The sequence below is a fragment of the Chelon labrosus genome (genome assembly GCF_963514085.1).
Source record: "Chelon labrosus genome assembly, chromosome: 2".
NCBI classification, from domain to species: domain Eukaryota; kingdom Metazoa; phylum Chordata; class Actinopteri; order Mugiliformes; family Mugilidae; genus Chelon; species Chelon labrosus.
The window spans coordinates 13,989,943-14,011,089 of NC_140338.1; the positions used below are offsets into that span (position 1 = coordinate 13,989,943).

The 21,147-nt window shown below is 43.0% G+C and overlaps 3 protein-coding genes across 3 annotated transcripts; all 3 read right to left on the reverse strand.

The window, feature by feature from the left end:
* Positions 1-2,133: 2,133 nt before the first annotated feature.
* LOC311506109 (protein disulfide-isomerase) lies at positions 2,134-7,258 on the reverse strand. The gene is made up of 11 exons (XM_084569991.1): positions 6,975-7,258; positions 6,661-6,861; positions 5,609-5,736; positions 5,367-5,504; positions 5,095-5,202; positions 4,612-4,737; positions 3,979-4,176; positions 3,764-3,884; positions 2,922-3,103; positions 2,637-2,726; positions 2,134-2,516 (listed from the first exon to the last, which is right to left on the reverse strand). Exons 1-11 carry the CDS (start codon positions 7,153-7,155, stop codon positions 2,433-2,435), a joined length of 1,557 nt encoding a protein of 518 aa, XP_084426117.1. The 5' UTR covers positions 7,156-7,258; the 3' UTR covers positions 2,134-2,432.
* A 254-nt stretch (positions 7,259-7,512) lies between these two features.
* Positions 7,513-12,813, reverse strand: LOC311508293 (uncharacterized protein). Its single transcript, XM_084573005.1, has 7 exons — positions 12,680-12,813; positions 12,536-12,597; positions 12,033-12,174; positions 11,065-11,224; positions 9,856-9,963; positions 9,551-9,755; positions 7,513-9,456 (listed from the first exon to the last, which is right to left on the reverse strand). The coding sequence occupies exons 4-7, from the start codon at positions 11,195-11,197 to the stop codon at positions 9,351-9,353; spliced, it is 552 nt and encodes a 183-aa protein (XP_084429131.1). The 5' UTR covers positions 11,198-11,224; positions 12,033-12,174; positions 12,536-12,597; positions 12,680-12,813; the 3' UTR covers positions 7,513-9,350.
* Positions 12,814-13,980: 1,167 nt separating this feature from the next.
* Positions 13,981-21,147, reverse strand: pdia2 (protein disulfide isomerase family A, member 2). The gene is made up of 11 exons (XM_084572120.1): positions 20,267-21,147; positions 19,406-19,612; positions 17,843-17,976; positions 17,613-17,750; positions 17,092-17,208; positions 16,571-16,696; positions 16,140-16,334; positions 15,931-16,051; positions 14,687-14,865; positions 14,434-14,613; positions 13,981-14,346 (listed from the first exon to the last, which is right to left on the reverse strand). The coding sequence occupies exons 1-11, from the start codon at positions 20,541-20,543 to the stop codon at positions 14,290-14,292; spliced, it is 1,731 nt and encodes a 576-aa protein (XP_084428246.1). The 5' UTR covers positions 20,544-21,147; the 3' UTR covers positions 13,981-14,289.

The window sequence follows — 21,147 nt, forward strand, 5'->3', positions numbered from 1 at the left end:
CCCTCCGGGTTTGTGCTGCCTGTCGCCCGGCAGGAGAGAAAGAGACGAGTCGGTGAGAGAGCTGCGCGGAGCGACGGCGTCCTCCTCCAGCCTCCGAGTGAAGTCACAGCGCGTCACCGAGAGCAGACCATAGACTGGAGAAGAAGAAAAAAACAAAAACAATCGTTAGGATTTAAATATAAAGTCTTAAATGGACCCGATTTCTTTCGTTTTCATTCCCTTTTATTTATTTTTTTAATTTTTTTTGTTGTAGATTCTTATTATTTCTTTATCTATTTTTTATTAGAAGCAGATCTTACTGAAATTTCCTGATGCCAGCTAAGTAATTCATATCTGGGGAACTGCATCTATTCTCATTAAATTATTCATCGTGATGCAAAATGTTGCAAACCACAGATTTGTTATTTCCCCTACAGCCACTAAAAAGCCTCATAATAAGTGTTGGTAGCAGCAGCTATATAAAATTACTACCGAGAACAATTAGTAATGATGGGAAATAGTGAATAATTATTTGCATCATATTGACTCACTTATGTTTATTAAATATATTAAAGCTAACAATCCTGAAACTGGCTTGTATTTGCATTATTGTTTAAACTCATTCCAGTTGATTTTGGATCAGGACCCCCAGATTATGGAGTGCCCCCTACTGGTGGGGAGAGAGTTGCTGCTCTTGATGTTGGAGTTCATACTAATGTATAAAGGTGGACAGGAGTGGAGATCCGCAGGGAGCTACGCCAGAATTGACTGAGAAAACAAGATAATTTATATAATGGAAGTTGGACAACTGGGCTACTATGTTAGGAGCTGCTGACTGTATGACGGAGGTTGTAAAACACTGTTTTCAGTTTTGGTGGCATATACTGTATGTTATAGTTGGTGTTATATAGTATTTCACCATGAGGCACATAACACTTCTGATATATTTATTCTGAGTAAATTTGACAGTGGCCAGTCAGTTGTGAATTTTTGAAAGCATGAATGAACAAACTTTTTTTTTTTTTTTTTCTGGAATTCAGTGAATTAGATTTTAAAAAGAAGCTTGAAAAAAACAAACCTGTTTCTCCAGTGGACAAATGGCAGCATCCCTGTCTTCTGTCTCTTCGTCAGTTCCAGGTCCATCTCATAATCCTGAGATCGAGTCTCTGTGGGCCCCAAACCATCAACAAAACTAGAACCAACATGTCTTTAAAAACAGCTATCTTGGCAACGACGACTGTGTATTTTTGGATCAGTGTTGTGCTGCAGTACAGGTGTCAAACATACGGCCCGTGGGCCAATTGCGGCACGTCAGAGGGTCTAATCTGGCCCGCAGCATGATTTTGTAAAGGGCAAGAAACAGAACACAACACTGGGACCCAGGATTAACCAGCAGACAGTAATGTGTCCAAATTGCACTTATTTTTATCAAGAAATTTCTTTTTTTTTTTTTTAATGATAGTTTATTAAATGTAAACATACTCCTAATTTACTTGTTTTTCTTTGCACTAAAACAAATACAAAAAGTCTGGATTTGTTGTTACTTTCAGGTTATTATTCTGTTATGTTGCTGGTATCAAATTGGGCTGTAAAATGAGTCTGACACCCCTGTGCTGCAGGATGAATTTGCAACTCATTATAGTTTTTCTGGTTTACTGCTTTATCACTTCCCTTTAGACTAAAGACATTTATCTGTCTGCAGACACTCTCGCACTTCGATGAACACATTTCCTGTGTTAAGGACTTCTTCAGACTATAGATGTGTGCGACTGCTAATCCGGAGATGACGGCGCTGCCTCACGTCTTTGAAGAGAGGTCAACCTGCAGTGTCCTTTCATCTGCTCAGTTCCCTCGGTTTTGTACATTTGTTTGTCCTTGTGCAGCACATCTGGACTCCCCCATCTGGTGTGAAATGTCTGCCAGTGAGAGGCCGCGCCCACGCTCACTCCTGCCACCCGTCTTCAGCACCTTCACCTTTTTAATCTGCATGTTCTCCACCCAGTTTTATCCATCCTACACTGGTTTCTGGTTCAGTCTGCACATGATATTGTTTTTCATTTGCACCTCTTTGGTACGTCACTGTTTAATTGTATACTGAGCTACACACCTATTAATTAATGCACAAAAATATTAAATGCTTCTTGTGATGAACAGCTCTGTGCATTACCCATATTTCATCTTCTGTTTTAGTTTTCTGTGTGTATATTGTAACGTTAGTTTAAGTCGACATAAAGTCAACATGACAATGACAGAAGCCCGTTGAGGTTAAATAAATGTCAAGCTTTACAGACATCGGAGTGTTTAACTGGAGACTTTATTTGATTTGAATGGACAGATTGTTAACAACCGCTCAGCAGAGTAGATAAAACCATATCCGTGTTTAGTTTAGAAAGTACACACTAGAAGCTATGGACGCACACACGTGCACAAACACACACATCTTTGCTCTTGTTTCAAAGCTCCTCTTTGGTTTTGTCGGCTTTTTTTGCCTCCTCAGCTTTTACGGACTCGATATACTTCCTCCTGTCTTCATCCTCCTGGTGACACAGAGGAAAGAAGTGTATTTTTGACAAAGAAGAAAAGGCTTCTCTCAAGTGCATACACAAAAGCGAGTACACTAGAAAACTAGAAGCAGAGGGGTGAGAAAGATGACTTACCTTAACTCTGTCTTTTTTGGCTTTCTCCATCTCTTTGTCTACAAACTTAAGCAGGTATTTCAACTTCCTTTTTCCAGTGTAAACCACCACCTGAGAGAAACGCAGATCACATACTGAACATAATCACCTCACCGTTATATAGTCTTGGTTCCTCCACAGAGCCCGAGAAACTATAATCTCACACCCTAAACTTGTTCACATGATATTTTTACAGACGTGTCATTCTGTGTGGAGAAAAAAGTAACTATACAAGCCATCACAAAAGGCTCGGTGGGTCCTTCATACCCTTTCAGCATGAAGAGCAGGAAACAGGCAGAGTGACGGGTATTGTCCTTGCGTCGACATGTTGATGTCGTTGGCTGATGCGTCGATACGAGCGACGATCACATCCTCTCGCTGCTTGAGGGCCTCAGCCAGCTCCTCCCACAGCGGGAACAGAGCGCGGGACTCTTGACTGTAGGGCAGATCTGAAATATACACAGATTTGAAGATGGCGTCAAGGAAAACTCTGGTTACCTCCTGTCTGCAGTGAATGGACTTTGGTGTTTACAGTTGGTTCACATCCAAAACAAGATGATCAGTAATCAGAACTAATGTCTGTATCATACAAATACAGTTCCCCAAATTGCTGAGGAATTATGAGCTGGAAATACACAGATCTGACATTATGACCACCTTCCTAATATTGTGTAGGTCCTCCTTGTGCCTCCAAAACAGTTGTGACTCATCAGAGAATAGACATGGGCCTTCTGAGGGTCTCCTGTGGTGTCTGGCAACAGAATCTTGTTAGTGGGGGCCTTTGGGTCCTATGGGTTGAGGGGAGGGGCCTCTGTGGAGCAGGCTTGTTCCAGTGCATCCCACAGATACTTGATCAGTTTGGGATCTAGTGAATTTGGAGGCCAGGTCAACACCTGGTGCTCTTCTTCATGTTGTTTGAATTGTTCCTAAACCGTTTTTTTGGTGTGCGTGCCCGCGTCAGGCTGCATTATTCACTCAACTAAAAAGAGGGTTGAAGCCGAGCCAAAACAGTAAAGCTTGGGGTTTTTAAACCAAAACAAAAAGCTGAAAAGACACTAAAACTGACAGCCGATTTAAACCTGGTGTTATAATGAAATAAGTTCACTTACAGAACAAGACGAAAACGGTGTTGTTGGGATGAAAGGCGACTTTCTCCAGAGTCTCCCCCACCAGCTCCTTCACAGGTTTTTCGTCCCACCCCTTAGGTATCGGCTCACTCTGCATCTTAGGCTGTAACACGCAGCACAGCACATTAAAGATCTCAGAACCAATTTTTTGTCATGTGCAGCATCACTCCTCTCCAGCAAAACTCAGCGTGAGCTACCTTAGCCTTCCCCTCTAGGTAGGACTGGCAGAACTTTTTTATGGTCTCGGGGTTCAGGGTGTCAGAGGGCAGGTGGTAGGTCACATGGTCTGTCAGGTTGACCAGTCGGATGACAGGAGCCTCAAAGTCCCGAACCCGGAAGTACTCCATGATTCTGCCATTACGAGGCTCATCCACGTTCACCAGCACAAACAAAATCTAAATAGACACAAGCAAACATTTACAGATGTCAAACCTTAGAAACCAACATCAATCTTTACTGCAGTGCCGCGATCTGAAAGACAATGTAAGGTTTTAGAACAAGGACATGTTAGGAAATTAGGGACATTTTGGTAAGTAATCACTTTGGAGAAACCTCCAAAGAGCTATTTGACTGTTATCACATGATATTAGGGTTATTAACACAAACGGCATGAACATACTTAACAGTCTAAACACTGCAACCAATTTAACCTGTATGGGATGTCACAACAATGGAGCTGAAACAAAGTGGCTCAGGTTATAAATAGGTTTTTAGGTTAACGTTGGTGTTTGCCATTTAATCTGGGACATGTAACTGCATTATCAAGGAGTGTCCTCACAATGGTAGCAGTACAGACGTGTGCAGACGCGTGTGTACAGTATGTTGTGTACCTTAAGCCTGAACGCCTCGGCAGCGGTGTTGAAAGCAGAGAAAATCTCTTTAAAGCCTGCAGAGCTTTTGTTGACAAAGAGGATGGCGTGGTTTAATATGGGTGAGGTTAGGATCTGAGTGGCTGTCTGCAAGAGGAGAAAGACAAACATTCATGCTCACAGTGATTTCAGCAAATGTCTCAAAACAACATGCGTATGTTAAAGCCTTGTAGTGGCCGTAGAGATGATGACAGAAGAAGGAGCAGGATATGACAAATTCTGCTCAGGGAGGAGGTCAGGGTGGATGGATAGGACAATAAAGCTTTGAGAATGAACATGGGGGACTGCTGTTTGTTTCTTTTCACTATAACCATGTACCATAGCATGAACAGCAGTACACCACCATCACCACCAGCCACTGCAGCTTCAGTAAGCTGAACTGATACGTCTTTGGCCACGTCAACGAAAGCTTAATAAAATTGTGCCATGCACAGAAAAATCTACCTGTCCATTGTATTCAGTGACCGGGTCCATCTGGTAGACAGTGATAAAGATCATCAGTTCCTCTTTAGATGTCTGAGGCATCATTTTGTAAGCCTGGATGAGCTTAGACTGCACAAACACACACAAACACAAACACACACAGAAACATAAGACTGCAGCAAACTACTGGTCTGCGTTATGTATGTATTTGTGTGATGAGCTGAATATTCAAACAAGTATATCAGAGGTATTTCTTGTGTGTTTGAATCAGTTGTAATGTAGTTGTAAAGAACCTTTTTGAGGAGAAAAACAACATCGTGTGTGAGACCATATTTGCTGATGACATCGTTGTCTTGCGTCACAGCAAAGCTGACGTCAGGAAGGTCGATCGCTGCGGCGTAGAACACCTCCAGGTATTCGTGATCCAGCTCCTTCTCACACACACACGGACACAGACACACATGAACTGTTAAACTTGAGTAAAGTCACAACATCACAGAGATGGAAAGAAATTAAAAACAGCTGCTTTTTTCACCTTAAAGAACCCAACCACAGTCAGCTCCTCTGAGGCCTCTGATTGGCTGAGTGACTCAGCGATGAGGTCCGCTGCTGACCCCGCCCTCCTTTTAAGCCAGGTCAGGATGGAAGCTGAGCTCTGAGGGACTTCACGACAATCCGGGAAAAACAAAACACTTTACAGTTTATGTTTTACCCAAAGCAAATAAGGTTCAACAGTTCAGTTAAAGTTAAATCGATTCAGATTTCAGATTTCTTCTCATTTGCATTGGTGTTGAAAGTTATTCAATCCATCTGCAACAAAACCCACTAATGGACGGCACTGATGGTTAAAATCAAATGAGAAGCCAATTAACTCACTGAAACAAATATGAAACTACTAGAGTTTCCTAACAATTAAGAAATGGCTGTGAAAGCCAGCTGACAAATTAGCAAACCCACCAAGGATATTGATTATTAGCTCATCTCATGTTACCGGTACTGTTCTCACAAGGAACAAACTTTCAACAAATCATTTATTGTTGCACCTGAGAGTTTTGAGCTAATGGAGCTACCTGCACAGCCAGACTTTAATCCTGACCCTTGGCTCATTTGCTCTCCATCCAAACAACAAACACGACCACATAAGTTGTTTTTACGCAGGCAGCTTATCACGACCCACGGGTAAACTTCATTGTTAAGCTGTTCTCTGGTGGACATCAAAACGACATATTCACGTTCAAGAGACGGTTGCAGTAATTATGACAGGAGCAAAGCCGAGCGTGAGGTGCAGAGATGCAGAGACAAATAACTGGACTGCTGTTATTAGTGTATGAACAGGAAACAGCTTCTTCTACTTACAGTGTTACAACCTGAACCATCATTTCCTCAACAATAAACCTGTTTTTGTGCCTAAACCTAACTAAACGTTTACCACATCAGTGTCACATCATATATTTTTCAGCTTTTCATCAGGTCTGTTTATCTCCTTCCACTGATACACTCCTCTCCTTCCTATCAGAGATATATAAGGTCTATATATGTGCCAAGGAAACTTGGGTTGGATTTTTACTCGTTGTCACTTGCACGTACCAGGACAGGCTACGGGGTTGTGTTTATCTCCAGAGAGGAACAGTCTGATTGTGGGGTGGCCCATCATGTTGAGCTCTTTGACCAGGTCCTTTTCCTTTGTCACATCAACCGCGGCCAGTTTGACCTCCGACCCCTGAAGTTCTGCAGCAGCGCCTTCGAACGCTGCCGACACACGGTGGCCCTCCCCGGACAGAGGATTATCTGAAGGAGACACAGAGTCAGAATAGATATGATGCAGCTGTGTGAAGCAGGCTAAAGATCGTTTATCCTATGTGAAATGTGCAGATCTAAATCAGCCTTGGCGTGTAACTTACAGAAGTGCACCAGCAGCTGCTTGTATTTTCTCAGAGCCCTGTTGAAATTTCCCTTTTTCAGTTGTAAAACTCCATCCTTCTCGGGGAAGGATTTGTCTCCCTGTCGGCTGGACGGCGTGTCAGCGGCGACAAACCCGCAGAGACAGAGGGCCGTCACGCCCAGCAGCAACGGCCTCTTCATGACGGTTCACCTGCAGACTGACAAACTGGACACTGGAACAAGCCTGAGGGGACGGTATGGAGGGGAGTGGTGAAAGGAAGGGCTCAGTCTATCACTGCCGAGCAGGTAGTTGTGAATGCTTTCGTTATCTGCCGACTAGACCCACCGGTCTGTAGCTGATTAACTTTCCTATCTGAGCCCTGCTGGATCTTTTCTATTGGCTGCAGTTCATATCGCTTGCATCTAAATGCCCTTTACCTAACAGTGTTAGCCTCAGCAAGGTCGCAATGAAAGCTTAAAAGAAGTCAGTCTGCAAAAGTTTTCCTCTTGCACGCACTGATGTTAGAGAAAAAAAATCTGCACAGCTTTGTAGGAGTAACCAAGATCATATTTATTTCCCTATCAACATGATAGAATAAAAACAAACATTTTGATCAAGAAAGAAAGTCGAGCCTATCTCTACATTTACATTTATTAGGTTCTTAAAGGCAGTTGGAGATGCTTAATTAATCAGTCATTGTATTGCACACGCTGCTTTATAATTCTCTTCACAGCCCTCAGTCACATTAAGACTACATCACTGAAGGGGTGCTTTGAATAATCCTGCTCACTTACTTCATTGCAGAGGGTTGGATGAATCCCACCACTCGTGTGTCTGTACACTACATATAAAGCTGAAACCGGATGGTTAGCTTAGCTTAGCACAAAGACTGGAAACAGAGGGGAACAGCTAGCCTGGCTCTGACGTGATGCAACAAAGTGTGTGTACCAGCTCTGCGCACAACCTGATTTTATAGTCTGTGAGGTTCAGCGGTCGAAAAGGAAATGCAGTTCACACCAGAGTAATAATTTACAATGATAAATGTCAGGACAGCAAGCTTACGTCCTACACCTTGCTGATGTAAGTGGCATAAATATAGGCAAATTCTGGCAGTTCTGGCAAAATTAAACTCGATATTAACGATTATTAGTTTAAAACAGCAATAAAAGAATTTGCAGCAAAGTGGCTAATAAAGGCTGTGTGTCTGGTGTGAAATGTAAAAGCTCCTCAGTTATAATAAGGACAGGTTTTTGCCTTTCTTTACATGTTGACAGTATTTTGTGAATGCGGCATTAGTGCTGGATTAAACACTTGTGTCACTGCTGTTTCTAGGAACACTAAGCCAAGCTAACGGCAGAGTGAGCATGAGCGGTGTAAACATATCTTTTTTACAGCGAACAGAAACATTATTATTATTATTTTCAAGGCAGTTTTATTTATCATGCTGCCCTCTGATTTTAAAGTCGGAGCATCAATCAGCTGGACGACTAGTTTTGATCCATTGTTATTGGTATTTGAATCACAGCATGAACTTTAAAGCCGTTCATGTCACTTCACTTGACTGATTAAGAGCTGTTCGGTCGAAGCTGGGCGCAGCAGCATACTGGAATTAGACTAGGTCAACTGGCGTCATTGTACAAGTGTAATAAAGCTCTCGTTAGTCACGCCCTAACATGTGCAATAGAGATAAAAGGAACAATAGGGAGGTGTCAATCAAACGCCCACAGAGTCCGGATAAGAGACCCAGAATAATTAAAATCAAATGTGTTTACCTTTATTAATCATTAAATGGCCATTAAGAAAATAAAATAAATGACAGCCTCTTAAGGTAATGGGTTTTCTATAGTCATCTACAAATCTTAAACGTCACTGTCACTTCCTGCTGTCTCTGCATATCTGGGGCGCCTTCATGTTAGATTTTAGATTTAACACCCACCACAATATAGTCTTACTAAATTGCGCACAAGGGTGTTTTAAACATAAAATGATATTATTGATAGTGTCCCTGTAAAGAATGCTAATAAAACTGCAATACATCAACCTAACAGGAGTCAGAGATACTATGTACAGTCGGTTTAAAAGGTAACAAGATGGAAGTTGTGTCCTTCACATAGTAAAAAGCAGCTTTGGCAGGTTTCATTCTTCATACGTTAAGAGAGTCCATCAGTGAAAGGTTTGAGCAGCAGAAATAAAAGTACAAAAATGTCCATGTAACGTTTTAAAACCACTCCTCCCGTGTGAACCTCTCCTCCGTCCATCCATCTCTACATTCAGTACGTGCTGTAGATAACACACTCGGTGTATCACAGTGAGCTGCGCACACCTCATGAGTTCATTCATCGAAACTGTGACACAATTGTGCCACGGTATCTCGAGCAGGTGAGTCTTGACGTCATCATCTCATGTAAACGTGTAGGGGTTTCTCACACTGTGGACAGGTGTGATGTACATCTTGCATTCCTCGCGCCATTAACGGAATCAGACAGCAACCACAGACCAATCTGAAACACAGACACAGAGCACACCGGTTAGGCTTTGTTGATGTTGGTTTAGCACTCAGACAGGAGATACTCCTGTGTGTGTGTCGTCTCTCACCCAAACAATGTGAGAAGGATGCACATGCACCAAGCGCTCTTCCCAGGCACATATGTGACTTTACTGTGGACATGGTGGTTGCAGTGTGGGCAGCGCACGAAACCAGGGGCGTCTCTCAGACAGGTCACTGCGACGGGAACGGGCTGAGGCTGAGTCACTACTATTGGCTGAGACTGTCCTCTGCTGACAGGCGCTGTTACACCGACTGAAATTTGAGACGACAGAGGAGCACATCAGAGGGCGATGACAACAATAGAAGGGGATGGGTGTAGTAAAGAGTAGCAGTAAAGATGCAGTTGTGTTACTTTGTGTAGGGGGATGCACTGTGACTCCAGTGTGTCGGGGAGGTGAGGTCAGAGCAGCTGGCACCGAGGGGGGAGTCAAGACAGGAAAAGGATTTGGCTGGACTGTAACTAGAACAAAGAAAGAAATATTTAGACTCTGCTGCTGACAGTGAACATGCACTAATGTTTCCATGTTATTTTTCTAAAGATCTCCAGATGGCTGCATCATCCACATTAGTCTGGGGAAGAACAGACCTCAGTATCAAAGACAATATCTAATAAAGAGTGGCAGGCCTAGTTAAGCTTAGTCTGTGGAGATTCTTCAGTCCTTCATCTCATGACATGTCCAAAAATTAAAGCTAAAACAAAGACAAGTGGAGACATTTAGCTTAAAACCCTAAACAGCTGGAAGAAATGGAAGAAGCCTCTGGATGAGCGGGAAAACGTCTTCTAGAAAACTCAGTAGGTCCAGTTGACTCTGTTTTTCAGCTGTTGGTACATGGTACAATAATGCTACCCTTTTAACATACACCTGTCAGGCATAACATTATGACCACCTTCCTAATATTGTGTAGGTCTTCCTTGTGCCTCCAAAACAGTTGTGACTCATCAGAGAATGGACGTGGGCCTTCTGAGGGTGTCCTGTGGTGTGGCCTCTGTGGATCAGGCTTGTTCCAGTGCATCCCACAGATACTTGATCAGTCTGAGATCTAGTGAATTTGGATGCCAGGTCAACACCTTGTGCTGTTTTTCATGTTTTTTTTCAAACGTTTGTGTCAGTCTGCATCCTGCTGGGGATGGCTGCTGCCATCAAGGAGTGTCACTGCTATGGGGTGGGGGTGTCCGATCTGGTCTAGGTGGGTGCTCTAAGTAACATCCACTTGGATGCTAGGCCCAAAAGTTTCCCAGGTGAACTTTGTATTGTCAGAAGATGGTCAATTTTATTTACTTCTCCTGTCAGTGGTCATAATGTTGTGGCTGATCGGTGTAATTGTTGATTTTAGTGACACAAATAAAATGAAAACATAACACAGGCTAATCACAGCTGTGTTGTGATCATCTTTATTGATAATAAGCGAGTAACTGAAAGCAAAATAATAAACTTCCTTACCTTACACTAAGTTTACTCTAATCAGCTTAGTGTGGATGAACCTGGCTTTAAACGATGAGCCGACTCACGAAATGGGGGAAAAGGAAGCAGAATATATATATATATTTTTTTTATCTCACCTGCTTCTCCATAGGTGGGAGGAGGTGTTGAGGGTAAGGAGAAGGAAGTGTCGTAGGCAGGGGGAGGGTTGAAGTTAAACGCCTCAGTGTTAGGAGGGCGGCGACTGGCCTCCTCGTACGAAGGGGGTTCCATCAGAAGAGCATCCAGTCAAACAGGATGCTGAAGACAAAAAAGAGGCAGCAGAGATCTAGATAAGGCCAAAACCAAAGCAGGTTTAAATATCTGTCTCGCGTGTTGTTTTCTCTTTTAAATTACAGGTGGATGCAAGGCTAAGTCGTAATATCCACTGTGAAGAAAACAGATCTCATCTTTTGCCTGTACGTTGGCTAGGTATGTCAGAAATGTGTCTGCTGGAACTTGTGTGGATTTACTTCAGCAGTTTCTACTGTAACCAGAGGGCTGTAACTTATGACTCAGCGTCATTCCACTGATCTGAGTCCAACTTCTAAAAGCCAAAATTAAAAGCTTATTATGTATATTTTAGTAATAACTAAGGAACGCCACACCACATGAATTAATAAACGTATAACAAGCAATGCAAATACAAAACAAGACACGGTAGTTTCATTTTTGGAGCATTTCTGAAACTATAAGAAGGAGCAGCCGCAGTGGACTGTGAGTTTCTCAACAAGGTAACCACGTGTGCTTTACTGTTGACTGACTGTGTTAGTCTGGTTGCAATGTAAACAGCTGCTATTCTGTTGTAGAGATATTGTGACCGAAAATTCAAAAGAGTCTCCTTTCACACATAGACCTGACTGTGGGAAAAAATAAAGGTGAATTAAAGCATCATCTTGGAACTGCACCGTCTTTTAATGTACTTCATAGAACACTCTATAAACCACGGTGCAGTGATTTATTGCAGCTTACTTATTAAAATTTAAATAATCTTATATCTCATCTACTGAACTGTGGTTCCCAGTTCGCTGTGCAAATGAGCAGCTCTGAGCTGGCACTGTTATCTCACCTCATTCCCAACGCAATTTTTAATCTATCCCAGACAGTGTGTATTGTGAGTCAGGCCAGGAAGCAGTCAGTCACTGCAGGTCAGTCTGCAGCTCCGATCCTTATGTGGAAGTTATCACACATATCTGTTCCCCTCCTGGCCGCTAAACAAAACAAAGGTGCGTTTGGTGACACTGCATATTCGACTTTCACCGCAATGCCGCTGAGTTTAAAGCCAAACTAAACAAAAACTAGCCAAACTAGCCAAAAACTAAACAATACTGTTAGTACAGTATGTACAAATCATATCTGTTCCTTCAAGGCACCATTTACACCAAGTCACATCTCTTTTTCAACGTTGAAATTCAAAAATTACACCAACGACATGTAAACCTTAACGTCCCGGTACCAATTCAAACACACAATACTATAAATTCAGCTTTTAAACTTTAAGACAAACAGAATAGATTTTAAGATAACATCTGTTCCACATAGTTTTACTCTTTTTAAACAGGTTCTACTCACTTGTACTATGAGTGTAGAAATAATCCTGTCCCATTACAGGTGCCAACACTGAACTCAAGTACCTGTAACATTGTTAACATAATTTAGTCGTCTCTATGTTCTAATGTGTCACCCAAAACCAACAGTATCAGTCGTTAAACGTACCTGCTGAAGGCAGCCGTGAAACTCTGTCTCACATGGGACCTCTGCTCTTATGTAAACACACGACACACTCAAGCCCTCGCTCTGATCCAAACAAGCACAGACCTACAACCGTGTTATACACACACACACACTCCAAATACTGTCCGTAAAGAGTGGTGCGGTTCCTTATCCACTAATTAAACAGCTTTGTGTGGGAGATCCGTCGTCTTACCTTAGACAAAGCAGGAAGAACGTCTGACAGAGGAAGAACGTACCATGTTGGTGGCAGCGGTGACATCACAGCTGGTTCAACCTGTTTCCCTCTGGAATTAGAAACATTTGACTTCCTACAGACGGAAAACCAGAAAACCAGCCCTCCTCTCACCTCTGACGCTCTACTCTAACAACTGCGTATATACAGTATTAATGTTCATAATTGTTTATTATATATATATATATATGTACACACACACACACCCACACACACACACACCCAAACTCACACACACACAAGCTGTTCCATGGAAAACCAAAGCCTACAGTAAACTTCTCCAGAACGGCACACATGGGAAACGGGAGAAGGAGCTGTAGCTGAAATGATTAGTAGTTTAAAAGTCGACCGACGGAGAATGAATGTGCATCTGATTTGAAAGTCAAATGGTTTTACTGGAGAAGTGATTCCACCAACTCAGATGAAAGGATCTATTGCCAGTTCACAACACACAGTCAGTGTGTCCATGACCCCTGTGTCACGTACGATGGACATGTGAGCATCAGAACTGGACCACGGAGCAAAGGAAGAACGTGGACCGGTCTGAAGAATCCTGTCTTCTTTTACATCGCATGGATGGCCGAGTGTGCGCGAGTGGGCTTCGGTGGGGAACATATTCACCGGGAGGCAGGGAACACCACCTTGTTGTTGCCATGGAGATGTGTTTGGTCTGCAGCAATGTCCAGGCTGGGTGGTATATGTCAAAGCAGCAACCGCATAAATGCCAGGACCAGGCTTATGGTTTTAATATTGTGGCTGATTAGTGAATATGTGAACTAGACACCGTTTTTTTTTGTGTGTGTGTCTGTCTGTACAGAAAGTTTATCCTTTGTCTTGACTGTTATGTGGCATTAATTTAATCACAAACCACATATTGGACCAGATCAAGTATAACCTTCAAATCAATGGTGAAAAACAAAAAAACACTGTAATAAGATAACGTTAAAAAACAAAACACATTTTAATGTCTTTCTACGTAGACGTCAGTCATTCATGCATTTCTTTTGCCGCCATACTTCTATGGCACCTCCATTAGTCTAATATAGTTTAGAAATGAGACACAAAACCTTGTTTCTACCTTTCTCCTCTATCTTTCTCCACCTTGTTTTTGTCTGCTCTCATGCTGACTAAGTCAACTATACTGTTGACTATAACTGTCCTATAAGTCACAGACGTTTAGAGACACAAACCGAAAGTTAAACCTAAGTTAAAAATCAAATCATGTATTAAGATATACCAAACTAGAGTCTAAAACCCATTTATAATAGCCATGAGATTACAACACTGTAAACGTGTAGTACTTTTATTAAGAAAAAAAATGGGCGAAGCTAAATTGATCCTGATCGGCCGGAGGGTGACATTACAGCTCGTCTTTGGACGTCTCGTTGGTCGGTGCCTCTGCAGACTCATCAGTTTCCTAAAAAAAGAGGGGAAACTATCTGTGAGTCAAGCTGCACTTAAAAGAGGTAAAAAGATGGAGAGAAGCAGCAAAAACACCAAAGACCTTGCTATCATCATCTGCATCGTCTCCTTTATCACCGCCATCTTTTTTGTCATCATCATCGTCGTCGTCATCGTCGTCGCCGTCATCGTCATCGTCATCACTCTCCGGTGGCAACACTCCTCCGTTGTCCAGGAACTTTGAAAATGTCTCCAGGTCCCTCTTACCGCTGTAGCTGATCGCCTGAGACAAAAAGAAAAGAAATGAGAAGCTGATCTGTGTGTGTTTATATGTGAGTGTGTGTGCATTTCCATACCTCTTTGCCACCGGCTGGAAAATATCTGATCGTTGGAAATCCGTCGACCTCAACAGACTCCACTTCGTTGGCTGTGGCATCCATCTTGGCTATGATGATGTCGTCACGGTCGGCGTATTTCTCGCCCAGCTGGTCCCAGATAGGAGCCAGTTCCTTGCAGTGTCCGCACCACGGAGCGTCTACACAGACAGAGCGCAGGCATCCCATTAGTCGACCTTGTAACGGTAACGTTGCTGAACCTCCTCTGTAAAACATCTGAAGCTATTTCAAAAGGCCTAAAGGTCTGAAGAAGATGGAATATTTGGAGCAGCAAGTTCACAACGGATTAGCGATAAAATAATTCCACACACGTTTAAGAACAACTTCCTGTTTCAGTTACTTGAGTTACATGAGAACAATGTTATCATAGCTAATAGAAGTGATTTGTCTGTGTAGGTTCTCAGTCATCCATGTCATGGTATACCCAAAAACTCGTACTTGTGGAATTTCTTGAAGACGTGTCGCCACTCATCCGGGCAGATCCTTCAATTTGTAGTCACTGGTGGAGAGTTGGGGTTTAAACAGGAACATCTGTGGGTGTAGCCCATCAGACACTAGTCGACAAACACTAGTCAGGCAAGTTTCTGATGGGCTACACCAACAGATGTTCCTATTTAAACCCCAACTCCCCACCAGTGCCGTAGAACTGAGGAAGCTACTCAGATGAGTGGCGAAGCGTCTTCAAGAAACTCCCCAAGGCCCGACTGCCTTCCTTTAACGTTTTAGGATAAAATCAATGATGGGTGAAACTATGAAAGGATGACTCAAGCTGTAACCAAGCACAGTTATGCTTTAAAATGCATAAAAAAAGACTCTAAACACGTCATTCCCTACACTGAAGTGTATTTGTGAGTGCCGGAGGAACTAAATCAAAAAAGGTCTGAAAATGTGACTATACAGTATGTGTGAATATAATAATAATGAATATGTCCCGTCCAGGTTTTTAATCCCTTCCACCCTGGAGGTCCTTGCAACAGGACCAGACACATTCACTGAAGTGTTACGGCTATACAGAGTGACATATGGGCATCTTTAGAACATGGCATTTTTCATTATCATCAATATCACTGATTCTAATTTACAGCTTTCAATATGATTCGAAGTTGTTTGGTTTTCCAGTCTTGCAGCTGTTACTGGGTGAATATAGGGATTCCTTTGTTTAAGTGAACTGTAAAAGTTATAATATAAGAAGCAAACCGACTTACAAAACTCCACAAAGACATTTTTGGTCGGGTCCAGAGCGACAGACTCAAAATTCTTTCCCACCAGGACTTTAACTGGTTGTTTGTCCCAGTCCTCAGGGACGTCCTCAGACCGATAGTAGGGCTGCAGCACACAACAGGACGGGTTACAGGGATTAATAGTGTAGGGTGGCTGAATTTGAAACGTGCACGTGTGTGGCTGCGTGTGTTACCTTGGCAGTGCCATCCACGACCTCCTGGCACAGCTGTCGCAGTGAATCTACTGTAAAGTCCTTGGAGTCAATGTTGAACTTCTTCCCTGTATCCATATTGATGAGGCGCGCGGTGGGGGCGTCGTCCTCGGACACGCCAAAGTATTTCAGCACATGTGCCAGGGCTGCTGTCACGTCAATCACAATAAACAGCATCTGTATAACACACACACACACACACACACACACAAACACACACTGAGGTGGGTTTTTCATCACTTTGATAGACATGACACTGACATGACACCTTTACGTCAAACGATTTTGATAATGGGGATTTTAATTTTGTCCCCGAATGGAAGTCAAATCCTCGCAATGTGTGTGGACATATTTATGCCCAAACAACGCAGGACACACAACTAACCACACACACACATGCACCAGGCTGTTACCTTGCCCTTGAAGTCTTTGGCAACAACCCTGGCCTCCTCCACTAGGCCCGTCTGACTCTTCACAGTGGAGTTGATGAACAGCAGGCTGTGCAGGCGGATGTCAGAGGTGAAGATCTTGTCTGCCGTCTGAAAATTCACACACACACACACAAACTCAGCATCATTTTCTGTAACAACTTGTCCTCTGGAGGGTTGTGGGGGCGCTGGAGCCTATCCCAGCTGTCATTGGGCGAGAGGCGGGGTACACCCTGGACAGGTCGCCGGTCTATGGCATGGCTAACACAGAGAGACAGACAACCATTCACACTCACACCTACAGCCAATTTAGAATCACCAATTAATGTGCATGACTTTGGACGGTGGGAGGAAGCAGAAGTACCTGGAGAGAACCCACGCAGACACAGGGAGAACATGCAAACTGCAGACACAGAGGCCCCAGCATCATTTTATACTTAATTTTAATATGTTTTGCCTGTGTATGTGTGTGTGTGGGTGTGTGTGGGTGTGTGTGTGTGTGTTACCTCCTGACTGAATGGGATGATCAGGTCCAGGCTGTTTTTCTTGATGAAGGCGGTCAGATTAGCTTTTTCCAGTTTCCCATCTTCTGACAACACAAAGTCCGCCCGGCCGTCATCAAACTGGCAAACACACGAACGCACACCGACATCAGTTTAACTGAACCAAACACTGACACTAACTTCTTCTCTTGTTGTTTTGAAGCCTTTAGTTTTTTCAACTCTTTAGTTGAGAAAACTAAACCACAACTATTTCAGTTTTTATATCTATATTTATTCATGTCCCTAACACAAGCATCTTCCAGGCTTTTCTGATGGGAAGTCCAACACAGGCCTTGTGTTCATTCTAAACTAAACTCTAAATCTCTAAATTATTACATTAGAAAATCATTTTTGATTAACTTCTGTCTTAACTAGGAACATGCATGTGCTATGTCTCGGCGCCAGATGGCAGCAAAGCTAACATCGTCCAGGCCTCTTGCTCCCTTGCACTCCTCCTCTATAAAACTCTCTGTAAATCCTCTTACCTTTTTGAAGAGCACCACCGTGTTGGCTTTCACCTCATACTTCTGAAAAACTTCAGGAGTCTCTGTAACAGCGAGCTCTGTGTCCGTCATGTCCAAGGCAGCTTCCTTGAACACCTTGGCTGCTTCACTTTCAAGACTCTGGAGGAGACAAGAGCACACAGTAAATAATAAGACACATGCTTGGTTTAATAGTAGAACCGTATGTGGTTAAACAGAAAAACAAAACGTACATCAAAGAATCCAACAACAGTGATGTTATAGGCGTCGATGAACTTAGCTGCAGAGTCTACAGAGTCGAGAACTGGAGCTCCAGGGCCAGCACGACGCTTCATCCACTGGATTATTCCCTCCACTGTCCTCTTACCTGGAAAACGCACACATTTCAGATGTTTTAACAAATTCCTTATGGATTCAGATCATTTGCATTTGAGAGACAAAGACACACACAAATAATGATAAAGATACAGCCTGCTACATTGTGTATCTGTTTCCACCTGCTTCCAGGCTCTATGCTAAGCTAAGCTAATCATCTCAATTTCTAAAGCTTCACAACAGCAGTAGCTATCCATCTTGTCTAATAATTCCCAGTAACAAAGTAGATAGAGTGACTGGTGAAAGATTTCCCTACATGCTAATGCTACAAATATTACAAACATGACTTAGTGTTTGCAACTTGTGCAGCAGGCAAACAGCACGGTACCTTTTTTATACGCTGTTAACTCTTTGTGTGCTTTTATGCCAGTTTTCTTTGACAAATAAAAAGTTAATTTCTCCACAGCTAACCTTCTGTGGTTTGTGTTAGCATTATCATAGCTGCTAGCTTCCATTTCTCACTGGAGGGTTAGCTACGCTAGCCAGGGGGAGGCAGGTGTCATGAAAGGTGGTGAGAGGTTAGAAAGAACAGGTATGGGATGCAACAATGTGTGCTGCATTCAAATTCACCTTGGGACAGTAAGTTCTCTGGCAGGCTGTCGCTAAATATAGTCCAGTAAACATCAAGCTGTGTTTCATGGACTGGTCTGCACCTTTTGGGGCGATTTCAATACGGCTGCAAATAACCCTGGTCATTCTCAGAGACTGTCATGTTTGTTTCTTTGCTTTAAACTGCAGTGCAGTCTATATGGGTTGAAGGAGGGCTCGCTCTGACTTGTTATTGTCATATGTAACCTTTATTTTCTCAATCGATCAAGGCATTCCTGCAAAATGTGTCAGAAGCATCAGCAACCACTGGCCATGCTTTAAATGGAGATGGAACTCGTCAGGGACATGGCTGATTTTAACATTTTTAAATATGCGATTGCATTTATTGTACATTATGTGCAATGATTGAATTGTGAGTGTCAACCCCAGTGTCTCTGCTCTTCACTTCAATGTTATTTTTTAATCAATACTTCAAGTAGTAAAGCTGCTGAATGCTTTTAAATGGCTAAATCTGTGCGATATAGCTATCTGAGGTGAACAGCAGAAATGTTTCTGTACAATGCAATGTGACAGTGTCTAGTCAATCTGCTGTTAATTTACCCAATGACCAGGTCACCTTAGAAATAATACCAACAACTGCACCTTCTGAGAGATTTGGAAGGAGCCACCTATGCTGATGACATACAAAGGGTTATGAAGTTGGGGCATGAATCTGTTTTACAAAAGTTGCATCACAGGGAGATGTCTTGGATGGAGTAGAAACACAAGTCTCCATGATGCAAATCATTGAGTTCTAATGTGAATACGTGCTCTGAGGTCAGGTTATGCTTTGAGATCATGGTGCAGGTTAGGCTAGTAATACTTATGGTTACCAGTGTACTCGACAGGATTCTTGCGGTCTCCTTTGACGAACAGTTTCAGAGTGGGGAAGCCTCCGACGTCAAACTCCTCCCCCAGCTCTTTCTCCTGGATGGCGTCCACTTTGGCCAAACGCATCTCTCCTCCCTCCTCCTTCAGCTTCCCAGCTGCCTCGGCATAAAGCGGCTCCAGCTGTCTGCAGTGGCCGCACCAGGGAGCATCTACACACACAAACAGACAAACACATAGACAATTTATTGCCTTTAAATGCAGCCTGGGGACTGAGTTATAATACGAAACAGATGATGAAAACTGAGGGGGCTTAACCAAAGCAGGCTTCTGTTCTGTTGCTATCAGCCGCTCCCGTTCAGATACACATGGAAATAAGCTGCTGATAACACAAGTGGCAGTTGGGCCCTGCGTTTCTAACTCTTTGCTCTTTTCCTCGCCGTGACCTCTCATCTGTGGGAGAGTTGAACCAGGACGACATCTGGACAGGACGGACCACGTGTGTGCACGTTGGTGTGATAAAGCCTCAGTAAGGCTAGAATAAAAAGTTCTGGAGGAAAACCTTGACTAGGCAAACTGTTTTATATTGTTATAAAAATTGAAACCCCACCACCTGTTAAGTCAGACACAGACCTGACACTTTTGGTAGGATTTCACATTTCTTTTTCAGCTATTATCTTGCTTCTTGCTTCTTTTAGATTTTAAATTTAGATTTTTAGCGTTTCACAATATACTCACCTGTGTTACCCTTTAACACCAAACCAGTCAGTCACAGTCTATTTCATGTCATTAAATGCCACTAATGTTCAAACAGCATCACCATATGTGAGGTAATTCTTATAATTAACTGTTAATTCATGACTTACAGAATTCGACCAGTAAATACTGATTCTCGCTGAGAGCTCTGGCAAAGTTGTTGATGTGGAGAACCATGACATCTTTCTCCTCCTCTATCTCAGTTGTTTTCTCTTTCTTTGGTGCCTCTTCAGTCTCCTCTGTCTCTCCCGGAGCCTCCTCCGTTGCCTCCTTGGATGCCTCCTTGGATGTTTCGGTCTCTTTGTCGTCGGGGTCGCTGGCCTGGGTGCAGGAGGCCCACAGCAGCAGGCCCAGCAGAGTTATAGACAAAAGCTTGTGCGTCCTCATGTCTGAGCTGCTCTGGTACCTCCGCTCAGGTGTGGGAAACCCTCAATAACATGTGTCACTGGAAAGTTAGTTTATTTATCTAAGATGGGGAGTGTGTGTCAAAATGCTACTGGCCTTCTCCCTCATCCAATCAGCAGCCACGCCCGCAAGAGACTCTCTTCAGTCTGAGCCAATCGAGCGGCGCCTTGTAGACTCAGAACTGGGTGAACTGGCAGATCGACCGCTGTGGCTTCATCACACGTACACTTTTCTGTTCTTTTCTCCAGCTTTCTATCTCGATTCAGCATTTCAAGCAGACCCCAACGCCCACCAGATGGTAGCATTTGTATACTCACTATTCTTCCTGGTCCCTCATTTACCTAAAAAAACTGTATCAGTGATAGCAGCAGGTGAAGTACCTGCTCTCTCTTCACTCTTCTAGTTCACGTTTACTTAACTACAACAACTTTTATCTGTTGCTCCTCTCTCTATCCACCTGCTAACTCTGCTGTTTAACAGAAATGTGCATGTTTTGTTTTAAACTTGTCGTATAAAATCTAAGCAGTTGAGGTTGAGTGCTGTTAAATTATCGGTGCCTGGCTTTGCAGATAGTTCTGGTTGTTTG

Coding starts and splice junctions, on each gene's coding strand:
- pdia2 (XM_084572120.1), bottom strand. CDS start 20,543: ATGAGGACGCACAAGCTTTTGTCTATAACTCTGCTGGGCCTGCTGCTG. Junction 16,697..17,091: donor TCATCCCATTCAGTCAGGAG/GTAACACACACA, acceptor GTGAATTTTCAG/ACGGCAGACAAGATCTTCAC. Junction 14,614..14,686: donor TTCCAGCCGGTGGCAAAGAG/GTATGGAAATGC, acceptor TTTTTGTCTCAG/GCGATCAGCTACAGCGGTAA.
- LOC311506109 (XM_084569991.1), bottom strand. CDS start 7,155: ATGAAGAGGCCGTTGCTGCTGGGCGTGACGGCCCTCTGTCTCTGCGGG. Junction 5,505..5,608: donor CTGTGGTTGGGTTCTTTAAG/GTGAAAAAAGCA, acceptor GTGTGTGAGAAG/GAGCTGGATCACGAATACCT. Junction 3,885..3,978: donor ACCTAGAGGGGAAGGCTAAG/GTAGCTCACGCT, acceptor TGCGTGTTACAG/CCTAAGATGCAGAGTGAGCC.
- LOC311508293 (XM_084573005.1), bottom strand. CDS start 11,197: ATGGAACCCCCTTCGTACGAGGAGGCCAGTCGCCGCCCTCCTAACACT. Junction 9,964..11,064: donor TCCCACCTATGGAGAAGCAG/GTGAGATAAAAA, acceptor TCTTTGTTCTAG/TTACAGTCCAGCCAAATCCT. Junction 9,457..9,550: donor ATCCTTCTCACATTGTTTGG/GTGAGAGACGAC, acceptor TCTGTGTTTCAG/ATTGGTCTGTGGTTGCTGTC.